The 26376-nt window shown below is 33.6% G+C and overlaps 2 protein-coding genes across 2 annotated transcripts; both read right to left on the reverse strand.

Moving 5' to 3' along the window:
• Positions 1-511: 511 nt before the first annotated feature.
• On the reverse strand, positions 512-1932 carry LOC120193461 (bidirectional sugar transporter SWEET10-like). Its single transcript, XM_039195949.1, has 5 exons — positions 1739-1932; positions 1445-1655; positions 1203-1361; positions 994-1113; positions 512-886 (listed from the first exon to the last, which is right to left on the reverse strand). Exons 1-5 carry the CDS (start codon positions 1816-1818, stop codon positions 647-649), a joined length of 810 nt encoding a protein of 269 aa, XP_039051880.1. The 5' UTR covers positions 1819-1932; the 3' UTR covers positions 512-646.
• Positions 1933-20828: 18896 nt separating this feature from the next.
• Positions 20829-22185, reverse strand: LOC120193462 (bidirectional sugar transporter SWEET10-like). The gene is made up of 5 exons (XM_039195950.1): positions 22074-22185; positions 21780-21990; positions 21495-21656; positions 21272-21391; positions 20829-21168 (listed from the first exon to the last, which is right to left on the reverse strand). Exons 1-5 carry the CDS (start codon positions 22151-22153, stop codon positions 20968-20970), a joined length of 774 nt encoding a protein of 257 aa, XP_039051881.1. The 5' UTR covers positions 22154-22185; the 3' UTR covers positions 20829-20967.
• Positions 22186-26376: the final 4191 nt, after the last annotated feature.

Below are 26376 nucleotides of genomic sequence, written 5' to 3' on the forward strand. Positions count from 1 at the left end.
GAGGAGATGGGTTTTTAGGGATTAGGGTTGGTTCACACAAAAACATGGTTTGAAAAATGGGTTAACACCCAATATATTAAGTATAAAATAAAATTTTATTATTCTCAATAAAAAACTATAGCATAGCGCGATTTGTAAGGGCATGGTTGGTCATGTAGTAGGTTAGGGGTTAAAAACCCCTTTGATACACATTTTTTATTTTTTAAAATTTTCTCTACCGACCCAAAAAGGTAAAATTCAGGGATAAGTCCCTGAACTTCCCAAACATTCGAGATTAACCCAATTTTTTTTTCAAAATTGTCCATTTTAGTCTCTTAATTCCTGAACTTCTCAAACATTCGAGATTAACCCAAAATTTTTCAAAATTGTCCATTTTAATCCCTTAATTAAATTAAATAAATTAAATATATTTTAAATTAAAATTTGAGGTGAGATAGATAGAAATGGAGAGACAAAGATTTCACGATGTTTACCGGTCGGAAAAAGAAATTAAACGACATTATTTTTTTAAAAAAAAGTTATCGTTTTTGCATGGGTTAACTTCATCCCAGATTTTCCCATGCAAAATCAAAGTAAACACGTAAGCTTAAAACATCTCTAAGTGGAAACCGCTTTTCATAGCACCCACAATATGCAATTAGTTTTTTTAAACTTTGTTGAAAGCATCATCCCTTCCCTTGTTGTTCGAGTGGACCGGGTGAAGAACGAAGACGTGTGCATCCGAGCAGACATTGGTGTCGAGCTTGGTAGCATCGATGACGATCGATTGGTCGGATAATTGAAGCTTTGGATTGGATTCTTCCACCGTTTTCTTGGGATGGTTTCTGTAAACTGCGTAAAGTATCATTTGAAGAACTCCAAAAATGAACCCCAGAATGTTTGGAACCTGTTGACTCAAAACATTTCGAATTCAACCATTATTAGAAATTAGAAGAGAGGAAGAAATATTGTCTAAGTAAATTCATTTCGTTTAGGTTAAATGAGATAACGTACGGCAATGTTCATGTCTTTCAAGAAAAGCCCATAGAAGAACCACATAACAGCTCCTAAGGTGAGAAACACTGATAAAGTAAATGGCATGAACTCCACGCTCTTCGTTTTAATCACTTTTCTCTGCAATAAAAGGGATCAAATCATGTTCGTATTGTCAGTAATCATATGACAACACGTTAATCGATTAAAATGATACGAGTGAACCTCACCACAATGGCTAGAGGTGCGGCGAACACTGCCAAAGAGAATGCCATGCAAATGTAACCCAAAACTATGAGACGGATGGAAGGGTTTAGGAAGAAAGTTGAGAGAAAGACAACTCCGAATCCAAAAACATTGAAGAGTAGCATAAGCTTCACTGTCACAATCTGCAATTCACCCATTTCCACATATTTGAATCATGTCATATACATGTATGCGTTGAAGGAATAGATGGATGAAGAGATGTTACCTTTTCCTTCTTGGGGCCATAGTAAAAGTAAGTAACAATGTAAAAAGTTTGAATGAAAATGCAGAAAGTGTTGATGGTGATGAGGAACATAGCATCTTTCTTAAGCAGTGCATAGTAAATCCAAAGCATCGCACTGAAGAGCGAAACCACGTAGGGAATCGACTGGAAACCTTCCGATGTTTTCTTCTTGTATATTTGGTAAAATGCAGGCCTGCAAATAATCCTCCATTGATAACACAAATTCTCACTAAAACAACAGTAAAAAGAAAGAGAGAGTTTGAGAAGAAAACTCACAGTGGAGCCAAGGAGACCATGAATGAAACAGCGTTTCCTAAAATGCCAAAAATGAAAACCCAAGTGAGGTGAAGAGCCATGGTGATGTATATATGTATGTGTCTCTGTATATATGCAGTGTAATATCTTTCTCTCTCTGGATCTCTACAAAAGAGAGAGTATGTGTTGTTAGCAAAGTGAAGCTCTAGCTCTTTACTCTTAATCCCACGATTTATGAAGCGTTCTCGGGCTTCATATTTATAGCCATGAAAAGGTGGATGTAGAGGAGGAAAGGACAAGGAAGGTGTGGTCACGTTTTATTTCTATTTAAACATATTTAAAATTCCATTTCTCTAATCGTATTTTCAAAAATATGATTATAACAAATCAATTACATTAGAGTTTAACTCTCAAGTCTCGTTCTAACTTAACCAAGGTTTGAAGCTCTAGATTTTGAGAAGGCATAGTGCTGAAGCTTTATCATTCTTGAATAACCCAATAAATTTAGGTTCTAACCTCAGGTCAAGGTCTTATTACTGGCGAATATACAACAAGTTTAGAGTGAGCACGTCTAGAATTCAAATTTTTTTGACTAATTATTTATTTTGTTGCTGTACACACTTTAAAATTTTATTTGTGTGAGGCCCATATTAAAATTTTGTATTATTAATATATGTGTCAACCCTAAAAAATATTTATAGATAAGTCATCTTTGTTTTTGCCACAACTTGGGTTTCTATAGGGACGAGGTTGAGTTAAAAAGGAGAGAAAGAGTAAGGAAGAGCAGCAAAATGAAGCACCTAAACAGCATCATAGTTGGTACTTCGAGTCTGAGATAGATTGTGGGGTGTGTGGTCGCACACTCTAGAATTTTTAAATTCTCTTATATTTTAATTTTTTTAAGTTCAAATCCTCTAATATAATTTTTTGCATCTGTTCTTGTTTTGAGTGTTATCCAATGTTTAAGTAAGAGAAAATTCTCAAAGAAGAAAAGCAAGGCAAGGAAGGAGTGAGTTTTTAAGGTTTTTCCCCTCTTAGGAGGAAGATGGACAGTACCATAGGGAAAACATAAGCAATACTGGAGGGGACATGGTCCCTCGAAATTAAAAAAAAAAATATTGACAGGCTTCTGAATTTTCTAAAACATGTTATTTGTCCTCTTTAAAATGTTTATTTTTTAAAAATGATCTCATTAATATATATTTATATTAAATTAAGTTAGTAGTTTTAAATTGTAAATTTTGTATATTTAATTTAAATTCTCGTAAATATGAGTAATATGTGAATTTAAACATGTTTTACTATCAGGCTTCCGACCAAAGTTCGAGTTATTGAACATGTGGTTTTAAATTTACACCCCTTGTTGATGATTGAATTAAAAAGAAAAGAGAAATCGGGTTGATGTCATGCACTACAAACAGTGTGGCTGCCATATTTTCCAGAAACTAAAGTTGCTCGCATTATGCTAGGATTGATTGGACTAAGGATAATTCCTACGCAAAGGAATGGTTTAGTTGAGTCTCTTTTGCATAAACAATTTTGTATATTTTATTAACGCGTTCATATTATTTTACATGTATCAAAATTAGAGACGTCTACATACATATTGATTAAGCCATGTCGTCAATGTTTTTTTGTTTTCTTTACTTATTTTTTATGTCGTGTCCAAATCAGAGATGTCTATGTATTGTGTTGGCCTTGTCGTCAAAGCCATTTTTGTTTCTTTACTTAAAACTAGGTCGGCCATCATCAAGTTAGCTAACCCTAATAGAGAATGGTGCACTTTAGGGCCAAAATAAAGGGAGAGGAAAAGAAACATATTGCTTATGTAAGAGTGGTCTTATCGTCTCAACTTTGCAAAAACGAAATGCAAAACTAATGAGAAAAAGAGCAATCCCCATGACGTATTTCTGGCTTGATTGTCTGAACTCTTCCATTGTATATATGATTGAAACCTGCATGACGACATTTTTATATCAAAGTGCCAACTTTATCATCACAGTATTGCCCATTGGCCACCATTTATGCAAATCTCAATTATTACAACATCCTTTTTGTTACTTTGGAGCATAAATGCATGACGTGCAGCCTCCACTTCCGGCCAACTCGGCCCTTCCCTTCAACCTTATCCCTCAAAAAAGGGCCCAATTTGCAGGTTTCAGTGCCTTGTATTCAAATAAATTCTATTACCCATATGTTTATTGAGTAGATAAAGATGTGTTTAATTATTCATCTTCATCTCTTTCTGCATTAGATTTTATCATATATATATATATATATATATATATATATATATATATATATACATAAAACATTTATATGAGGTGAGTACAAATAAAATTTTAAAGTAGACACAATCGATAAAATAAATTATTATCCGAAGAAAAATCATATTTTAATGTCCATCCTTACACCTTAGTGGATCTGCCACCGATGAAGTGTGTATAAAGTTGATAATAGTAAAGAAAGTACATATACATGTTTTATTATTTAAACCTAAATGGTGAACGAAACATAATTTTATTTGTTTTAGAAATCTGAATATTATTTTCAATTAAAATTTAATTTTATTCTTAAAAAATAGAAATATTTTAAAAATGTATTTAGATCAATCCAAGTTTAAAATCTTAACCTAAAATTTGGATTAGATAGAACTCTTATTAACTTAAATCAAATTGAACATGGAATCATTTTTTTTAATTTTATGTTAAATTTAAATGAATCAAAATCCGACTCATGACGATCCCTAAACATATTCACCACTATCCACTTATCAGTTCTGCTATGTAGGGCACCTTAACAAAAGTGCCTAATTTGTTGAAACCCAATTCTTTGAATTATTCATTAAGACATAAATAATACAAGATGCTGGGAAGTGCTCAGTTTGGCATTAACCAAAATCACCTGATAAACAACAATGAACCTACTCTTGTTTGTGGGCCTCCCATTTGCACCATTTCAAACATAAAGTAATAATTCAATAATACAATTATATATAAATCATCTATTAATCATGTAACCTATTAATAAAGTCGTTGTTACATTTTTAATAATTTTTTATAAGAAAATATTTTATGCCTTTATATTCAATTCTTATCTATAATAAATTATAATGTTCATATAATATTGCATAAAAAAATAATGTTTATATGATATTCATTCATTAGCATGAAGAGTCAAATCCTAAGAGTGCTTTTTTTAAAAAAATATTATTTTTATTTATGCCCTTTACTTATCCTATCTTAGACCCATAATTTATTGGTTGTTATTAAGAATCCAATGACATTAGTGAAAGCAAGCTTTGGCATATTATAATTGATAAAAGGGAAAATCAATATGTTTGTTTCAAGATTTTCATTGCTACTATTTATTTTGAATTTTTCAAATTATTTATATCTAATTTATTGGCTTTATTTCAAATTATAATTTAGACCCTTAAAATTTCCACTCAAAATTTTTGGAAAATGTATTAAACTTTAATATTTTTAAATGTTTTTAACTAAACACCATCCTATAATTTTTAAAAATTCTCATTAACTTTGAAATTTTTTAGTTCTGACCTAATTTTTTTTTTGGAAAAAGATGTAAACTGAACCCTTAAAAAATTAAAAATATGAAATTTTTAAAATTTTAAATTATCCTTAAACTCTATCATCAAATTCCGCCACTGTGGATAGATTAAGAAAGTTCACAGCATATACTACCTTATAATCACTTATTACTTATTAAACAAAATATTAAAAAATTGATCAACTTAAATTAATTCATACTTTAAGTTTAAACAACGCTGATAGAAAGACAATAAAGTAAATCAGTGACCCAAAAAAATTGGCATGTAAACGAATCGAACGCACACGAACGGATGTATGTTCATGTTCGTTCATTTAATAAATAAACGAACACGAACATAAACGATCAATTTTTTTGTTCATGTTCGTTCATTAAAGAATATAGCTTGTTCATGTTCGTTCATTTAAATAATAAACGAACATGAACGAACATAAACGAACACAATAAACGAACATAAACGAACAACACAAACACAAAAAAACTTATTCGAACACAACAAATGAATGTAAAAAAAAGTAAACAACAAGAATAACAACTTAAAATTTATTAATATAACCTGCAACTTTAGAGTTAATTTGTTCGAATACGAAAAAATATACATAAATCATAAATAAACTATATGAACATAATAAAGTCTTAAAGTTAATTTGTTCAACAAAACAATCTTCTTGAAATCCAAACAACTTCAATAATCTTCATAACATATTCAACTTGCCCTCTGTTCGAACATAAATGAACGAACATAAATAAACATAAATGAACGAACATAAACAAACATATAATCGAACGTTCACGAACGTAAATGAACGAACGAACCATTTGTTCGTGTTCGTTCATTTAATTAAACGAACGCAAAATCTTGTTCATGTTCGTTCATTTAATAAATAAACGAACATAAATGAACTTCCCGTCACACAGTTCATGAACGGTTCGCTGAACGTTCAGTTGATTTACAGGCCTACAAAAATGCACTAAATTAAAGTCTTTTCTTTTTCTGGTTTGGCTAATTTAAAAGATAACTAGTGGCCAAAGGCAAAAGGCTAAAAGCAAGTTTATTTTTTCATATAAAAGAAAAAGAAGAGATATAAAGATGGGTTTGTTTAGAGTTTAAACGTGTTAATTGAAGATTTTTAACGTGAATAATAGAATTAAATTTTTTAAAATATAGTCGCCATTTTTTGAATGTCAGTATGTAAAGGGTGACATGTTTACCATAACATAATTATATACTCAAAATTACATTTGGACTAAAATTAAATTATTCAATCACTTAAAGAAGATATAACTTAATATATTTGTATTCAAATTCTATGATACACATAATTCTTTTTTTTTGCTCCGCAATAAGGAATTTATTAAGCAAAACTTAAGTCAGAGGTCTTATTAAAAACTTCAGTAGACCTAAATGGAGGAAAAGAGTACCCTAAGAAAGTACAAATACCTTGAAAAATAACTCAACCAAAAAGATGACAGTCACTTGAACACGCAACGCATGTTGAAAATAAGGAGCACATTCAACACACAATTAGACAAGGAGACAAAGCCAACAGAAATTAAAAGCAAATACCAGAATACTAAAAAACTAAACAAAACACTAGTAAACTTCGAACACAACATCACTTGGACACCAGACTAGCTTTTGACACCACCATACAAATCACAGCAACAGAAGACATCAACACCGAAAATTAGGCTCAGCTGCAAACATTCAGTAAACTTCACCCAACCAACAAAATAAACACTCCCTTACCATAACTCGTCAAACAGGACTCTGCAAAATTCAACTAGGTTAACACAAATAGCTCACACGAACCAGCAAGAGGAAAGAAAATTACTTCACCACCAAACTTTATACGAATCCGACCTAGCAGCACAACTCTTTGATAGCCACACTCTCCCAACAAAGCAACAGATCAACCCTGATTGTGCAGACTCCTTGAAAACAACTCGGCTACCCACCAATACCCCAAAAATAACCAAACTATCACCTACACGTTGATTTGACTTCAAAAGAAAAGCGCCATCAACCCCCCAAAACCAACAACATAAAATGTTACATGATCCACAATTCCCTATAGACCACCCGCTTCAACTTTGCTTACTCCAAAGCATCTAACGAACCAAAACCAACTTCATCAATGGCTACAAGATCCACTAATCCCCACAAAATCAGCCCACCTCAACTTTGCTTACTCAATATTATGTGAATTTCCTTGCGCTTCCGACACATCTTGATTATTGAAATAAGAGGCGATATCCACCCAAAATGACAAAAGTCATACTCGTCTAAAGTCTCATCTTCACATTAATGCGACAACAACATCTCACCACTAAACTCCTACAAAAACAAGCAACAATCAAAAGACTTAGCTCCCTCCTAATAACGTCTAACAAACCTATAGAGAATTAACATCACAAAACTACTAAATACCAACAGACCCTAACACGATTCAACCCAACTTTAATTCATTTCTAACATTGCTAATTCCTTCACCACCTCTAGCTTATTAGTATATCATATATCAGTTTATAGCCGTTGCTGTAACTATTCTTGTTAAATCCATTGTAACGGATTTCTAGTCAGTTGGGCTAGTTAGATGGACTTATCTATATATATAATGGGCCTGTCCACTATTTAGAATTAGAATGAGTATTTTCTTATTTTCCTAAATCATTGTATCTTTTTACTTCACATTCTGAAATATCACTGTCTTCGTACCTTATTCTCTTCTTCTCTCTTGCACTTCCAGTTCACCATAGCTAGATTGTTTGTAGCTACTTTGTTTGATTTTTGTTATGGTATCATTCGCTTAAGATTCCTGCGGCCTTTTTTGCCTTCCGTTCTGCCTGATTTTCGTTCTTCGCCTTCTTTTTTCGCTTTACCTAACTTTTCCAAATTGATGCAAATTCCCTAATTCTTGGCGTAGCGGCTTCCTCTCCGCGTGATTCGTTGTGCCTTTTCACTCTGGCTGCTCTTCGTTCTGGTTCTTCGATTTCTGGCTGCCACAACACGTCTCTATCACTGTTTCGACTCTGGTGAGGTTGTTCTAGTATTGTTCTCGATTACACTGGTTTCCTATTTTTTGATCTGGATACTCGGTTCCTGACTGCTTCATCACATCTCTATCACTGCTGTTGCTCTTCGATTTGGACTTTGATTCTGGTGAGATTGCTCTAGTTTTGTTCTCGATTAAACTGGTGTATTACATTTTGTGCCTTTTTCTGTTTTCCTTCTGGTTGAGCTGTTTTTGCCTGGTATTCGGTTGGCTTCTTCTTTCTGGTTGTATTTTGTGCACTCTGTGACTTGCCTTCTGCTTGTTTTGGCTCTCTGTATAGCTAATACTGCGGATGACAGTACTCTAAATACCTTTGGTAGCTCTGCCTCTGTTGCCTCTACTAGACTGTTTTCTACTAAGAAAATTAATGTGACGTTAGACGATCACAATTACCTTATATGGCATTAACAAGTTTTTTTGACAATTAAAACTCATAGACTTCAAAAGTACATAGACTCTAATATTTCTTGGCCTACTCAGTATGTAACTAGAGATGGTGTATGTTGAACTATGTTTCGATATAACAATTTAAGGCAAAATGGTTTTTGGACTTGAATTGAATTTACAAAATGTATTTGGACTTAATTGAATTTATTCAAAATTTACAAAAATAATTCAAAGTTCTTTTAATTTAAAATTGAGCACAAAAATGTTTTTATGAATAGTAATTTGCTATTTGAACAGTAAATCACTGTTTGAACAGTAACCCGAGGCTCAAAAATTCCAGTATGTAAAAGGGGAACCGATTCCCCCCAAGGGGGTATCGATTCCCTCACTGTTCATCAGCCCAACGATCATAATATTTGAATATTATGAAGGGGTATCGATTCCCTATGAAGGGGTACCGATTCCCCCCATTATGGGCAGCCTATTTTTGCAGAAAAATTATTCCCAAACGGCTCCAAAACATCCCCAACGGCTAGATATGACTTCAAACACATTCCAAGCTATAAATACAAGCTAAGGAAACTTGAAGAAGAAAGAGAACAACTATCCAAGTAATCAAACACAAGAGAAGAGTTTTTCATTCTTATTTCATCTTTCTCTTGTAAATATTTTATTCTTGTGAGCTTAATTCTTGTAAACACCTACCTTAGAGAGGTTTTATTGTTTACATCTTTTATCCTTTTGTAAAGGGGAAATGTTCTAGCTTAGCCCGTGTAAAAGCTAGGGAAATGTTCTAGTTTAGCCCGGAAAAACTAGGGAGTTGTAAGGTTATCTCTTTATCCTCAAAAGAAAGAACAAATTAGTGAATTTGTTGGAAAATCCTTGGTGAGGAGCTAAGGTAGTGGACGTAGACTTTGATTGAGAAAGTCAAACCACTATAAATCGCTGTGCAATTCTCTATCTTTCAATCTCCTTACTCCCTAAACACAAAACCGTTCCGACCCCTCTTTGCAAATCATTCCAGTTGTCGTTTCGAGCTTCTGAAAATCCTAACAATTAGTATCAGAGCCTAACTCGTTAAGAAGGTTTAACCACCTTGAGATGATCCTAGAAGAAGCTCTACTAATTCCCTACACAACCGAGAAGATGGCTTCCACCTCCGGCTCGTTCCACATGGAAGACTCCCTACCAACCGACAAACCTCCATACTTCAATGGAGTCAACTATCACCATTGGAAGAAATTAATGAAGGTATTCATCCAATCCAATGATCTTGATGTATGGGAGATAATCGAGAATGGCTACTCTTCTCCAAAGAAGAAGGAGAAGAAGCGGAGTGACAAAGAACAGAAGAAAGCTCAACTTAATGCCAAGGCCATGCACATGTTTAATGAGTTACAAGATACTTTTAATAGGTTATATTCAGAGTTTGAGACCATGAACTCCAAATATAAGAAAATGATTTCAAAATTTAAATTTGAAAACGATTTTCTTTTGAAAACAAAAATAGATTTTGAAAGCCAAAATGAAATTTTGAAAAAGGATTTAGAGCTTTCAAAAATAAAAATTGATAGTTTTGAAAAACAGAATTTTGATTTAAAAGTTAAGCTTGAATGCTTAACAAAAGAAAAATAAATCATTTTAAATAATTCATTTAGTTCAATAATGACAATATGCTCACATTGTCATTATCATGGTCATTTGGAACATACTTGTCCTTTGAAGAAAGGAAAACGTTTTAAAAATAGGCAAGTATGGGTTCCGAAAGGAACAAGGGGCATTGAAACTAACGTCCAAGGATCCAAAGTAATTTGGATACCAAAATCTACTTAAATGTCTCTTGTAGGTGTGTGGGAGCAATGGTGATGAGAGTGATGATATTCAAGATGCTCTAGCCACACATGAAAAAGGAATGAGTAACCTCTAAGCTTAATGCTTTTAATTTTGGTTATTTGGTTGCTCATTTGATTTTAAGCATGCATGAGTTTTGTTTTTAAATGATTATGCATCATTGTTTTAATCTCATGTATGTTGAAAAGCTGATTATGATGAACATTTTAAAATTATATTAATTTTTAAAATTATTTTTCAATTGATATCAAAATTTATCAATTTTTCAAATTTGAATTTTATGCAAATAATGAAAATGATATCTCTCTAGAAATTGATATCAAATTTTTAAAATTGCATAACATTTTTGGAAAACTTTATGCAAATGCACTTAATTTTAGCAATTGGTATTAATATCAAATTTCAACAATTGGTATTGCATAAATTATTTTAGACTTAGATATATTAAATTTCATGTGCTACAAACATGTTTGTTATTCTTTTTAGAAATTCAATATTTTGTTTAAATGTCAAGATCTTAAAAGCTTAATTTTGTTTGGAATACATTTATTGAGGGGGAGCTTTGATTTTTCAAATTATTTTTAAATGTAAAATTTACTACTTACTCTCCAAAGTTATTTTAAACTTCAAAGATCGAATTAGTTTTGATATAACAAAAAGGGGGAGAAGTTTAGTTTGAAAAATTCAATTTCTTAATGAAAAAGGGGGAGTTTAACATTTTCATATGTTTTCCAACAACTAGTATCTTTTTCATTAAACGTTTTATTAAGGGGGAGTTTTTGCCAAAAACATTTTTTCAAATGTTTTGTTATATCAAAAAGGGGGAGATTGTTGAACTATGTTTCAATATAATAATTTAAGGCAAAATGGTTTTTGGACTTGAATTGAATTTACAAAATGTATTTGGACTTAATTGAATTTATTCAAAATTTACAAAAATAATTCAAAGTTCTTTTAATTTAAAATTGAGCACAAAAATGTTTATATGAATAGTAATTTACTGTTTGAACAGTAACCCGAGGCTCAAAATTTTCAGTATGTAAAAGGGAAACCGATTCCCCCCAAGGGGGTACCGATTCCCTCACTGTTCATCAGCCTAACGGTCATAATATTTGAATATTATGAAGGGGTATCGATTCCCTATGAAGGGGTACTGATTCCCCCCATTCTGGGCAGCATATTTTTACAGAAAAATCATTCCCAAACGGCTCCAAAACATCCCCAACGGCTAGATATGACTTCAAACACATTCCAAGCTATAAATACAAGCTAAGGACACTTGAAGAAGAAAGAGAACAACTATCCAAGTAATCAAACACAAGAGAAGAGTTTTTCATTCTTATTTCATCTTTCTCTTGTAAATATTTTATTCTTGTGAGCTTAATTCTTGTAAACACCTACCTTAGAAGGTTTTATTGTTTACATCTTTTATCCTTTTGTAAAGGGGAAAGGTTCTAGCTTAGCCCGTGTAAAAGCTAGGGAAAGGTTCTAGTTTAGCCCAGAAAAACTAGGGAGTTGTAAGGTTATCTCTTTGTCCTCAAAAGAAAGAACAAATTAGTGAATTTGTTGGAAAATCCTTGGTGAGGAGCTAAGGTAGTGGACGTAGACTTTGATTGAGAAAGTCGAACCACCATAAATCGCTGTGCAATTCTCTATCTTTCAATCTCCTTACTCCCTAAACATAAAACCATTCAGACCCCTCTTTGCAAATCGTTCCAGTTGTCGTTTCGAGCTTCCGAAAATCCTAACAGTGTAGTTAGTTTGAATCCTGAATATGAACTTTATGAAGAGTAAGATGGAACGCTTGCTTCCTGGTTGCTCTCCACTGTTAGTGAGGAAGTCCTACCACATCTCATAGGTCTTAATACTGTTGCTGAGATCTGGAATACTCTGCATAGGTTATACAGTGGCAAAACTACTTCTAGATTGATGTCATATAGGAGAATGCTTCATTCACAGAGAAATGGAGATCTGAGTATGAGAGATTATCTTATGAAAATTAAATCTGTGTGTGACAATTTAGCCAGTTGTGGTGAGATAATATCAGAACATGAACACATCACTGCTATATTGAAAGGTTTGCCACCAGAGTTTGAGTCTGTTATCACTGTTATAATTACTACCCCCACTCCTTCAGATCTAAGATCTGTCAACACCATATTACTAGATGCTGACACTAGATAATCACAGTCCTTTAACCATGCCACATCTTGTGCTCATGTTGCTACTCAAGCTACAAGTGATCAAGTGACCTCCAATAATACTTCACATTCTGAATATCAGTATAAGGGTGAACTTGTTGATAATACTGGTTAAAATTTCAGTAACAGGAACAATAACAACAACATCAATAATAGGGGCAGAGGTCGAGGACAATTTTCATCCACTAGACCACAGTGTCAATTGTGTGGTCAGATGGGACATTTTTTTGAAAGATGCTATTATAGATTTGATATGAACTATAAAAATGAATCTTCTCGGCCTACACAAAACACTAACACTAAAGGCTATTCTAGTATTCAAGCCAATGCCAGCTCGTATAGTCCCAGTAATGACAACTTCAACTCTTATAATCCAGTGTATTATACACGTTTTGCACCTCAAATTCCTCAATTTTCTGCATCTCAATTTTCTGCACCTCAAATTCCTCAATATTTTGCAGTCTCTCAAGCTCCACAAGTTTCTGATTTTTGACCACAGGATTATCCTGTTAATATTCAACATTAAATCTGTTCGAATCCCCACAACATGTCTTCATTCCCTACTGGAAATCAAAATTAGTTCACTGCTGTTACTCAACCATAAATCACATCTCAAGCCTATATAGCTACACCTGAGATAGTAGATGATAATGCTTGGTATCCAGATTCTGGAGCAACTCATCACATAACAAAAGAGTTGAATAATCTGCAGATTAAAGACACTCACCTTGGAACAAGTAGTGTAATTGTAGGCAATGGTAACTCACTTCCAATAAAGTATACTAGTCAGTCACATTTCTGTGTTAATTCTAATAAGTTTCACTTAAATAAGCTGCTTTATATTCCTAACATTACTAAAAATCTGTTGTATGTTTCCAAATTCACTCAGGACAATCAGGTTATGCTTGAGTTTTATCCTAATTTCTGTCAAATTAGTGATCTGCAATCTCGGAAAGTGTTGTTGAAAGGAAGTCAAGATGGAGGATTGTACAAACTCAATATTGCTATGAATAACACTGATAATGCTTGCATAACTGCTGATGATAAATTGCATATTAATAATGCTGATAATAATTCTTTGTCTTCAATAAACTGTTACATTGTGAATACTAAGGTGTCTGTAGATGTGTGGCATAAAAGACTTGGCCACTCTTCTAATGAAGTGTTATTTTTTGAATTAAAACATTACAATGTAACTTTTTCTGATATAAATAAAGAACAGATGTTGTGCAAAGCATGTCAGCTTGCTAAATCACACAAGTTGCCCTTTTATGACTCATTTACTGTGTATGAACAACTATTAGAACTTATAGTATCAGATGTGTGGGGTCCTGCTCCTGTGTACTCTAATGGGTTTAGGTTTTATGTTGCCTTTACTGATGCTTACAGTAGGTATACTTGGATTTAATTCTTGAAACAAAAATCTGAAGTTGAATTTACTTTTCTTCAGTTTCATAGACAGGTGGAAAGGCAATTTGATGTCAAACTCAAGGTTTTTCAGTCAGATGGAGGAGGTGAGTTTGGTGCTCTTCAAGCTTACATGAAAGAACAAGGTATAGTACATAGGCTATCCTGTCCTCATACTTCAGAACAAAATGGTTTAGTGGAAAGGAATCATGGGTAGATTATTGAGGTAGGTCTCTCTATGCTAGCCCAGGCTTCTATGCCTTTAAGTTTTTGGAATGATGCTTTCTCTAGTGCTGTTTTTCTTATTAATCGGTTACCTACACGTGTGTTGTCTGGTCTATTACCATATGAGAAATTTTTTCATAAAGCACCAGATTATAGCTTTTTAAGAATTTTTGGTTGCACATATTATCATTTTTTAAGACCCTATAATCAGTACAAATTTCAGTTTCGTTCTTCTGCATGTGTCTTCTTGGGGTATTCACATGTTCACAAGGGATATAAGTGTTTAGACTCTAGTGGTCGCATCTATGTGTCTAGACATGTTCGATTTGAAGAAAATGAGTTTCCTTATCAACAACACCAAAGTTTTCCCACTGTTTCTGGTTAGTCAGTATTAAACAGTCAAAAGTACTCAAGTGCCAACAATATTTCTCAAAATAACTTGTTTTATCATTCTTTTCTTTCCATCCCCACTAGCACACACAATCACAAATTTGTCTTACCATCGACTACACCATCAACACCATCACCTTCACCACATGTATCATCTTCAACACAACAACACATCACATCTCCATTTTCTTCCTCCAAATTCATCTCATTCAAATTTACATTCAAATTTATCATCTTCTACGCCATCATCATCTTCACCACATGTATCATCTTCATTAAAACAATTAATCTCCTCCCCATCACATCCATGCATCTCAGAATCAATTGAAACTACTACTTCATCTTCATCTTCACCATCTCTACCTCCATCATTACCACCTTCACCTTCACCATCATCACCACCATCTTCACATCGGCTAGTTCAAAATGCTTATCCTATGGTCACTCGTGGCAAAGCTGGCATCTTTAAACCTAAAGTATTGCTTGCTGAGACAAGTCCTCAATAGCCAGTAAATGTCTATGAAGCATTGCAATATCTTGATTGGTGTGAGGCTATTCAAAGTGAATATACTGCTCTTATGAAGAATGGTACGTGGGAGTTAAATCCTCTGCCATCATCGCGTAAAGCAGTGGGTTACAAGTGGCTTTTTAAAGTGAAAAGGAAGCCAGATGGGTCAGTTGACAGACTTAAGGCTCGCCTAGTGGTCAAGGGGTATTCTCAAATGGTAGGGAGAGACTTCTCTGAGACATTTAGTCCAGTAGTTCGAGCAAGTACGATAAGAATTGTACTAGCTGTTGTTATCATGAAAGAATGTCCACTTAGGCAAATCGACATCAATAATACATTCCTAAATAGAAGGTTAATAGAGGAAATATACATGTGTCAGCCTCCTGGCTTTGAGCAGAAAAGTGAAGATGGGAAGGAGTTAGTGTGTTACTTAAAGAAGACTCTTTATGGGCTTAGACAAGCGCCTAGAGCATGGTTTGAGACTTTGAAGAAGTTTCTGGTTGCAAACTTGGGTTTTGATGTTTTGAAGGTTGATTCTTCCCTGTTTATAAGAAACTCAACATGTTCTCAAGTATTATTAATGGTGTATGTAGATGATATAGTCATCACAGGAAATTGGGTGATAGAAGTGGATGCCATAGTGCAAGCAATTAACGTAGAATTATATCTTAAGGACATGGGACAGTTGGAATTATTTCTTGGAATACAAGTTGAACACTCTCCAAGAGGCTTGTTTTTAAATCAGAAGAAGTATGTTTCTGAGTTGTTAAAGAGGTCAAACTTATATGAGTCAACTCCAACTCTCACTCCTATGGTCCTTACTCCTAAACTCAAGGCAAATAATAGAAAGTTGTTTGGTGATGTTCATCTCTATCGCAGTATTGTGGGAGGTTTGTGTTGAGTTAATTGATCGATGGAATCGGCCAAGAGGGGGGTGAATTGGCAATTAAAATTTTGGTGGAAGCTTTTGCAGAAAATTGAAAGTAATTGCACAACGATTTAGAGTGGTTCGACTTTCTCAACCAAAGTATACGTCCACTACCTTAGCTATCCACACTAAGGATTTTCCACAAATTCACTAATTTGTCTTTCTTTTGAGGGAAAAGAGTAACCTTACAAATCCCTCAAGAATTATACCCCAAATTCTTGAGAACACTCTCTCCCAAAGAGAACAATACAAATTTTGCAAACTTACAAGAAAATCCTCACAAGGCAAGATGTTTTCACAATTATAGAACAAAGAAAGAACACTCAAGAATAATACAATTGAGCACAATAAGTGTTCTTGAAAGCAAAAATGAATATTGAATTAAATAGACTTGAAAATGCTCAAACTTGAGGTTTGATACTTTCTCTTTGATTCTCTCTTGATTCTTGTTGATTGTTGTTTCTTGTTGTTGATCAATGGCTTCTAAGCTTGTTTAAATACACCTTCAAATGATTCTGAACGTTGGGGATGATTAGTGGATTCAATAGAGTTGTTTTAGTGTGAAATCAATTAATAAAACAGCTTGGAGCGTGGGGGGAATCGGTTCCCTAAGTGTAAAATTCAAATATTTCATCCGTTAAGCAAGGGGGAATCGGTACCCCCTTGGGGGGGAATCGGTTCCCTCTGGACATTATGGAATTTTTAGCTTTGAAACGGTTCGAAATACTTTGTAAAATTATTTTGAAACAATTTTAAGATTAAAATTTAATTTTACACTTAAGTAAGGATTAAAAATAACTTTTGAAAGATTTGGAGTAATATTTTGTTATTCGAATAATTATATCGAATATACTTAGAAAATATTTTTGGAAAATCTTAAAATTCATTTATCTTAATTTGTTATATAGAAATATTAAAATGTTTTCAACAGTTTGCATTATCTATGTTTAACAAGACCTGACATAGCCTATGCTGTTAACAAGGTTAGTCAGTACATGAACAGTTCGTGTGATACTCACTGGAGGGCAGTGAAACGTATATTGAGATACCTCAGTGGGACAATTGAGCATGGGTTATTTTTCTCACAAACTGGCATTTTCAGTTTAGTCTGCTACACTGATGCAGACTGGGCAGCCTCGGTGGAAGACAGAAGATCCAATACAGGCTATTGTGTATATCTTGGAGGTAATCCAATTGCATGGTGTTCTAAGAAACAAAGTGTTGTTTCTAGGTCCACTTCAGAGGCAGAGTATAGAAGCCTTGCTAATTATGTTTCTGAATTGATTTGGATTGAATAATTACTTGATGCAATTGGAATTAGTATAACTGGAAAGCCAGTTGTATGGTGTGAATACTCCTTTACAATTTCTATGGCAACAAATCCTACACACCATGCTTGAATAAAGCATGTGGAAATTGATATACAGTTTGTGAGGGAAAGAGTATTGGCTGAACAACTTAGTGTAAACTTTGTTCCTTCTGCAGAACAAGTTGCTGACATACTCACCAAGTCGTTGTCACTTGCTGTGTTTAGTGATATGCGCTCATGTCTTGGTGTTAAGTCTTGGGCAGAAATCAACAACATCAGTCATGAGAAGCAAGTCTGAAGAAGCCAGGAAAATGTTGAAGTGGCAGTTCAGATCATAAGAAAACCAGGAGAATATTAGTATATCATATATCAGTTTATAGCTGTTGCTGTAACTGCTTTTATAGCGTTGTTGTAACTATTCTTGTTAAATCCGTTGTAACAAATTTCTAGTCAGTTGGGCTAGTTAGATGGACTTATCTATATATATAGTGGGCATGTCCACTATTTAGAATTAGAATGAGTATTTTCTTATTTTCCTAAATCATTGTATCTTTCTACTTTACATTCTGAAATATCACTGTCTTCGTACCTTATTCTCTTCTTCTCTCTTGCACTTCCAGTTCACCATATCTAGATCGTTTGTAGCTACTTTGTTTGATTTATGTTATAGCTCCTCGCCGAATATTTGGATACCTAGGCTTTTTCCTAACTCCAAAGTTTTCTCAGCTTCTTTATACGCAACCAACCATCTACCTTTTAAATTTGAATTAGATAACGACCTTCCTTATAACTTAGAGGACTCCAAATCTTTTATCTTCAATTTGAGCTTCTTGAACTCTTGATCCCTTTTTCTTCTACTTGGAACCGATATAATTTGATTTTGTAGTTTCAAAAGGGATCCATACTTTTTTTATTTTTTGGATTTTCTCAACTGGTCTACTTCTGGAAAGAAATTGTCCAAATCAACAGTCACAAAATCATCCCGCCCTTTTATGTCCTTAAGAGCACTCAATTTGATATATTCTACCAATTCTTTTTGTTTCTCTAATTTCCCCTTAAGTTTGTTTATATCTTTCGGCTCAACTAAACTAGCAACTGAAAATATATTCTACCACTTCTTTTAGATTCCGTAAGTGATTAAGAACTTCATTAGTTGCAGGAGAATCAGTACTGCTACCCATATTGAAACCAACATCTCCATTTTTCAACACACTACTATCGACCTTCTTGCTAGCTTCTCGATTGTTTTCAACGTGCTCCTCAAGAGAAACTTTAACCTTCCTATTGATCCTTCAACTCTTTTAGCATCAACATCAAAAGGACAACCCATCTCCCCACCAGACTTGAAACGGTTTTTGTAGCCAAGATTTTCAGTTGAAAGCCCATCTTCAAAAACAATCACTTCTTCGACCTATCTTGAATCTAACCTAGCCAACCCAATTCTATCGTCACTATTTGACCTCTTTATTGATTCACAGTTACCATCAGTACGAGAAGGATCCTGAGCCACCAAAATACCTCATCCACCACTTAATTATGATTCATTCAGAAGGCGTGTTTTCTCTGGTAAATGAGGATCGTCATTTATATTGAATTCATTCCCAAAGCAACACGTAGTTAATACAACATCCCTCACCTCTTCAGTTATCTCAACCTCAGTCGAAGACGCGCCAAAGTTATCCTCTTTTGTTGAGCTCATCTGGAATTCCTCCTTATGATCATTCGAACCTCCCTTCAATTATTGTACGATTCCCCATTGATTTGATGTTCCAACATCATCCGAAATGTCGATTTCCAATAATTGAATCAAGTGAATATAGTTTCCAATTTCTATCTCCACTGTTTCATCGATCCTCTTATCTTGGTTTGTAGTTATCAGAATCGTTACGTTCTCACAATCAATGGAGTGATCTGTATTCTCACCTAAAGATTCAAAATTACCCCATAACTTCGCCACCCTTTTAAGGGTAATATGATTTCAACATTGCAATGGGATACACGAGACCTTAATCCAGGTCGCCCTCTCTGAGTTATCTAACGATTCTGACCAGAGCTCGACCTTCGAGAAGATTTTTTTTGAGATATGACCAATTCAAGTCTTCTAGCATCATGAACAATTCATCATCTTCAAAGCTTAATAGAAAGGATTTACCTATGATATGTTGGACTTTGATGCTCTCCATTCCCCATTTCTGCAAACGAAAACTAATCTCCCTCACGCTGCAAACCGTTGACATCTTTCCCACCAGGCATCTTTTCAATTTCAACAAGACCTTCTTCTCTACAAAGCCTTTTATTCGTTTCACTGAACTCACCTCATTTCTTCCCAATCTTACCCCTTCTTTATTTTTAACCTAAAAATTACTAATTTGTTCCTGCTCTTGGTACAAGTTCCTTTGAGAGGCCTCCTTTGATGACTTTGCTTGATTGAAACCCCCCATTTCCTTGTCTCTCTGTCTGCATTTCTTAGACCTCCCACTCTTGAAAATCCTCTAGACTTTTCAAACTGAACCGATAATTTGAAACCATTTAGAACAAAACCGTTAAGCTTCTCCATACCACGTTCTGCCTCTACCTTGCTTCCAAACCTAACAAAACCAAACCACTTACCTCTTCTACTTAGCTTATTTGCAATGAATGCACCAACAACATTCCCATATCGAGCAAATATGAACCATAGACCCTTCCAATGTAATGCCCTTGGGATATTTTCCAAAAACACACACAAACTGGTGGAGTGCAACAACAAAAAACAACCTTCTAGACACAAACTTTACTCAAGTCAAACATCAAACACAGCTTGACCATGAAACCAACTCTCGATCTCTTGAAACTGTACCTTACCAGGGAACGATCAGAAACCTACCAGGAAACTGCACCATAATAAATACAAACCAAAACAACCTGGGGTGATGAGATCCAAATCACAAGACACGATCAAGTTCTGGAAGTGGAAGTGGAACTGGAAAGGGAGACCGTAATACTGGTTGGGGTGCTGCAACCGAAAGTGGAAGCGGTAATACTGGTGGTTGGGGTGCTTCTGGAACTGAAAGTACACATAATTCTTTTTTATTTTAATATTACATATATGATAATATTTTAAAATTATCCGATGAAAGATCTGAAGATGATAATTATGAAATATAGACGTTTCATTTATGAAAGAGTAAATGTGAAACTAATTGCAGAATACATATGAGATGAGGAAATGGAGAGACAAAGATTTCACGATGTTGACTGGAAGGAAAAAGAAATTAAACGACATTATTTAAAATAAAAAAAAAAGTTATCGTTTTTGCATGGGTTAACTTCATCCCAGATTTTCCCATGCAAAATCAAAGTAAACACGTAAGCTTAAGACATCTCCAAGTGGAAACCGCTTTTCATAAATAGCACCCACAATATGTAATTAATTTTTTTAAACTTTGTTCAAAGCATCATCCCTTCCATTGTTGTTCGATACATCGGAGCCGAGCTTGGAGGCATCGACGATGACTGAGTGGTCGGATAATTGAAGCTTTGGATCGGATTCTTCCACTGTTTTCTTGGGATGGTTTCTGTAAACTGCGTAAAGTATCATTTGAAGAACACCAAAGATGAACCCCAGAATGTTCGGAACCTGTTGATTCAAAATATTTGGAATTCATCGTTAGAAATTAGAAGAGAGGAAGAGTTTATGTCCAAGTAAATTCATTTCGTTGTAGTTTAATGAGATAACGTACGGCAATGTTCATGTCTTTTAAGAAAAGGCCATATAAGAACCACATGACAGCTCCTAAGGTAAGGAACACTGATAAAGTAAATGGCATGTACTCCACGCTCTTCGTTTTAATCACTTTTCTCTGCAATAAGAGGGATCAAAAATTAAATTATTTTTATATATTGTCAGTAATTAAATTAGATGATAACACGTTAATCAGTTAAAAAGTTATCAGTGATCCTCACCACAATTGCGAGAGGTGCTGCGAACACTGCCAGAGCGAATGCCATGCAAATGTAACCCAACACTAGGAGACGAATGGAAGGGTTTGATAGGAAGAAAGTTGAGAGAAAGATAACTCCGAATCCGAAAACATTGAAGAGAAGCATAAGCTTCACTGTCACAATCTGCAATTCACCCATTTCCTCATATTTGAATTATTTCATAGATATACACATATATGATTATATATATATGTGTGTGTGTAAATGTATATGTTGAAGCAGTAGATATGGATGACGAGATGATACCTTTTCCTTCTTGGGGCCATAGTAAAAGTAAGTAACAATGTAAAAAATTTGAATGAAAACGTTGAACGTGTTGATGGTGATGAGGAACATAGCATCTTTCTTAAGCAGTGCATAGTAAATCCAAAGCATCGCGCTGAAGAGCGAAACCACGTAGGGAATCGACTGGAAACCTTCCGATGTCTTCTTCTTGTATATTTGATAAAATGTAGGCCTGGAAATAATCCTCCATTGATAACACAAATTCTCACTAAAACAATAGTAAAAAGAAAGAAAGCGTTTGAGAAGAAAACTCACAGTGGAGCCAAGGAGACCATGAATGAAACAGCGTTTCCTAAAATGCCAAAAACGAAAACCCAAGTGAGGTGAAGAGCCATGATGATGTATATATGTATGTGTGTGTATAAGCAGTGTAGTATATTTTTCTCTCTGAATCCCTCTAAAAGAGAGAGTACGTGTTGTTAGCAAAGTGAAGCTCTAGCTCTTTACTCTTAATCCCACGATTTACGAAGCGATCTCGGGGTTCATATTTATAGCCATGGGAAAGGTGAGTGCGGAGGAGGAAAGGACAACGAAGATGTGGTCACGTTTGATTTTGTATTTAAACATATTTACAATTCCATTTCTTCTAATAAAAACAAATTCATTTATCAAATTCATAATTTTGAAGATATGATTATTACAAATCAATTTTATTAAAATCTAACTCTTAATCTTGTTCTAATTTAATTAATGTTTGGAGTTCAAAACTCTAAGAATGTAATAGTATTAAATATTTGATAAGAGTTCTATTCATTTCGATAAGATTAATTTCTGTTTATAGCATTAAATAGAAAGATGTAAGACATTCTTGATTCACATAAAATTTGATTTTTAAACACAAGTATTGGGTAAACATCAATCTATTTTGTGTATTCGATTAACTGACTCAGTTCATATTGATCGTCATATTTTAAGATTTTATTTCTAAATTCATAAAATTTAAATATGTATATATAATTGGTTATTTATTGGTTCGACTAATAATCTATTCCAACATATTAATCAGACTGAACAAACTAATTTAATTTATGACTAACACAACCCTATAAAATCGATAAATCACTTATTTTTTTAATAGAGTAAATCATTGATTTTTAATTTGATAGATACAGTCATAATTTGATTTTTAATGTATGGCCAATATTAAAAGGAATGTTGTGAGTTTTTAGAATCACTCGTCACAAATAGGTAAAGAGCTTTTGGCAATTAAACTTCCAAATAAGCTCCCATCCCTAATAGCCAGTTGCCCTAATTATCCCAAATAGGACGGTTGATCTTCAATTAATGCAAGCACCCCTAATCTCTACCTAATTAATCCCCCCTACTTGTCACATAGTTAACCTTACATATTTTTTTTTCTAGTACGTGTAATATTACACCAATTCTCCCATGATTGAGTCCTACAATGTTCCCTTTATGATGTGTCACCCACCATGTGGTTCTTAAAGTTTACAACTCACACTTTACGGGGTCACATTTAGGGATGGGCATGGACCTGAACCCGACGAGATTCGACCCGATCTGATTAGGTCAGATTTTTAAAAAAAAAATCGGGTTCGGATCGGGTCATGTTTTTTTTAATGTGTTGTTCGGGTCGGGTTTAGGGTGAGAAATACCCGACCCGAAAAAATATATAAATTTACTTTATATATTTAGGAATAATTACAATAATACATCTCTATATATTATTTTTTTTCAATTAAGTCACTGTTTTTATTGAATAAAAATATTTTTTTGTTATTTCGGGTCGGGTCGAATCGGGTAGGATTTTTAAGTTATATATCGGATCGGATGAAAACTTGTTTTGATCGGGTCGGGTCGGGTCTCGGGTGGAAAACTTCTTATTCTTGTATCGGGTCGGGTGGACCAAAAACCCAACCCCATCCCTAGTCACATTAGAGCTTGCCATGCAATTTACTCATCCATCTCCACAACTTGGACATACATTTCCACAATTAGCAACTCCAAAACCCCACAAAATAAGAATATATAATACTAGGACAACAATATAATTATTAGAAGACATATTAATAATATTTTAAAAGTTACTCGTTTATAAAATTTTATGAGAAAAAAATATATTTAAAATATGAGAGAAATCGATATTTTTAAGGGACGACCACCTCTGATTGCTCTTGAGAACGGACACCGAATTTTCTATTTGAAGCGAACTTCTAATATTGTAAAAAGGATAAAAACGAGATAAAAATAAATTATTCATAGAAATAATATAATAATTTGAAATCTTCATGTAACAATTATCCTAACCGCATCCTCAAATTATCCTTAATGGCTTCCTTCGATCCATCACCGTATAGTACAATCTGTGGTAGAAAACAATATAAATATATTCTTTAAGTAGAAGCATAGAGTCGTATAAATCCAAAAAACAATGTAATGAATGCAACGATATATGTTTGAACACGTATGAGTATTTAAGATTTTGAATGTAAATTTTGTTTTATATGCAATTAATTAAACTAAGACGGTCTTGGAGCGGTGCCGTGATCTTATGTTAGCCTATTAATAACCTTAATAATCATGAAAATGCCCAAGACTAATATTGGATTATATGATGGGTGTAGGAATGGCAAAACGACCCGAATCCGATAGGGAAACCCGAAACCCGACTAAGTTCGTATCGGGTCGAGTCGGATTTGAATAATGTCGGGTCGAGTCGGATTTGAATAATGTCGGGTTGGGTATCGCACTTGCCCCCGTCTGATCTGTTTTTAAGGGATCCAAAAGCCATTATTTCTTTATTACTATTTCTTTTTCCTGAGGTGTAATCGCACTTGAACATGTAATTCTCTTGTTTGATGTAGCTCATCCAACGGTCTAGAATCGAGCTCAGCACCATGATTAGGAGAGATTCGTATTTCCTTATAAAATTTCGACATATTTTTAATTACAACATAATATATTTCTCTTATAATTTTATAAAATTCAAATAAAACTAAACAAAATTTGAGGCAAACCCCTTCCTATCCCTAATCTCACTGCTGGTCCACCCACCCAGAAACTTCAATCACTGCTGCTTTTCACAAATGCATTGTTAGTGATGTTTAATATTTATTTATTTATTTTTAATTAATAATAATCATTAATTTTATTGAATAACGAGTAAATATAATAAAGTTATAACAAGAGGTTATAAAAGTAGAGCAGATTAAATTACATCAGTTTATTATTTCTCCTGAAATCAACAAAGTATTCAAATTAATCATTAAAAAATAAAATGTAATTATATAAATAAATGATTAAAAATTTAATTAAATAATTTAGAAAAATGAAAGATACGAGAGGTAAACATGACCGGCACTTACATAAAAACATATATAATAAATTAACAACGATACCGTGTTGATAAACTAACTATTTTACAACTCAATTGCGATAACATTTATTAATAAAAAATTAATTTTAGTGTTTAAAGTAGAAATATATCAATAAAATAAAAAAATCATTATTTATATATGTAAAAAAATCATCAGGGTGACGACGTAAAATTTAACTTTGAGAAAAAAAAAAGTGTAACTACAAGATGCAAAATCATTCACCATCTCATATAAAGAGAAAAAGATTAATTAAACAAAATAAAAAAGACATTATTTATATATGTAAAATAAATTAGAAAATGATAAAATAATTTTTTTAAGATAAACATCAGCAACTACAAAAGTTCAAAGTTATAATACATTAAAGGGTAAATTACAAAATTGGTAACTGAATTTTACTCTTTCTCCTATTTCACTCGTTGTACTTTAAATCATTTTATTTTCTCACTGAAATTAATACCAAGATAAGTTCACGACTTTGTTTATGACCTAAATATCCATCACATTTTTTTCCGGGGCTCGTTCACTCGGTTGTTTTCTCATTAACGACGTTATAAATAGACTGTTATATAGATTTAAAACAACGTCGTTTTGGTGGATTTTTTTTAAATGACGTCATTTTAATGCTGCTAACTATTTAACGGCGGAGTAACAAAAAAAATTAAATGTATTAAATCCAGTGAACAAAATATGATAGAGAGTAAAGTTTAGTGATAAAATTTGTAATCTACCCTACATTAAAAGACCTTGTGTTGGTATTCCATTGGTCGCGTTCAACTCGCATCCGATTGCTTTAAATGAATTCCAGGAATTGCTGATTGACACTATACATTATCCAAAACATCATCCATGCGACATAACAAACCACTTTTATTTCTATATTTATAACAAAAGATTCAATAATGTAAGTTAATTAAACATCTTTTCTTCTTCTTTATTTTACTATTCCGTATGTTCATTACGTAAAATTTCTCAAAAAGAAGAAAGAATCCAAAGCGGACAGCAATCGTGGGTATGTGACGACATACATGGTTGCCTTTATCAGCTTTAGTTAACAAATATCGTTTCTAAGAGTTCGTATATCAATCAAAGTATAATAGTTAATATATATGTATATATAAAAATAGTTAAGGCAGCATTTGGTGGCAGGGCAGACATATAGGGTACGTTTGGTTCACGAAATGTAAGATTACCGGCATGAATAGGATTACCGGAATGTA

The sequence above is a fragment of the Hibiscus syriacus genome, unplaced genomic scaffold (assembly GCF_006381635.1).
Source record: "Hibiscus syriacus cultivar Baekdansim isolate YM2019G1 unplaced genomic scaffold, ASM638163v2 tig00116996_pilon, whole genome shotgun sequence".
Lineage (NCBI taxonomy): Eukaryota > Viridiplantae > Streptophyta > Magnoliopsida > Malvales > Malvaceae > Hibiscus > Hibiscus syriacus.

What these genes read in the sequence shown, in the direction of transcription:
- LOC120193461 (XM_039195949.1), bottom strand. Translation starts at nt 1,818, where the DNA reads ATGGCTCTTCACCTCACTTGGGTTTTCATTTTTGGCATTTTAGGAAAC. An exon ending in ATGGCCCCAAGAAGGAAAAG is followed by an intron (nt 1,362 to 1,444) that starts GTAACATCTCTT and finishes GGTGAATTGCAG; the next exon opens with ATTGTGACAGTGAAGCTTAT. An exon ending in CCGCACCTCTAGCCATTGTG is followed by an intron (nt 1,114 to 1,202) that starts GTGAGGTTCACT and finishes CTTTTATTGCAG; the next exon opens with AGAAAAGTGATTAAAACGAA.
- LOC120193462 (XM_039195950.1), bottom strand. Translation starts at nt 22,153, where the DNA reads ATGGCTCTTCACCTCACTTGGGTTTTCGTTTTTGGCATTTTAGGAAAC. An exon ending in CAGCACCTCTCGCAATTGTG is followed by an intron (nt 21,392 to 21,494) that starts GTGAGGATCACT and finishes CTCTTATTGCAG; the next exon opens with AGAAAAGTGATTAAAACGAA. An exon ending in TAAAAGACATGAACATTGCC is followed by an intron (nt 21,169 to 21,271) that starts GTACGTTATCTC and finishes TTGAATCAACAG; the next exon opens with GTTCCGAACATTCTGGGGTT.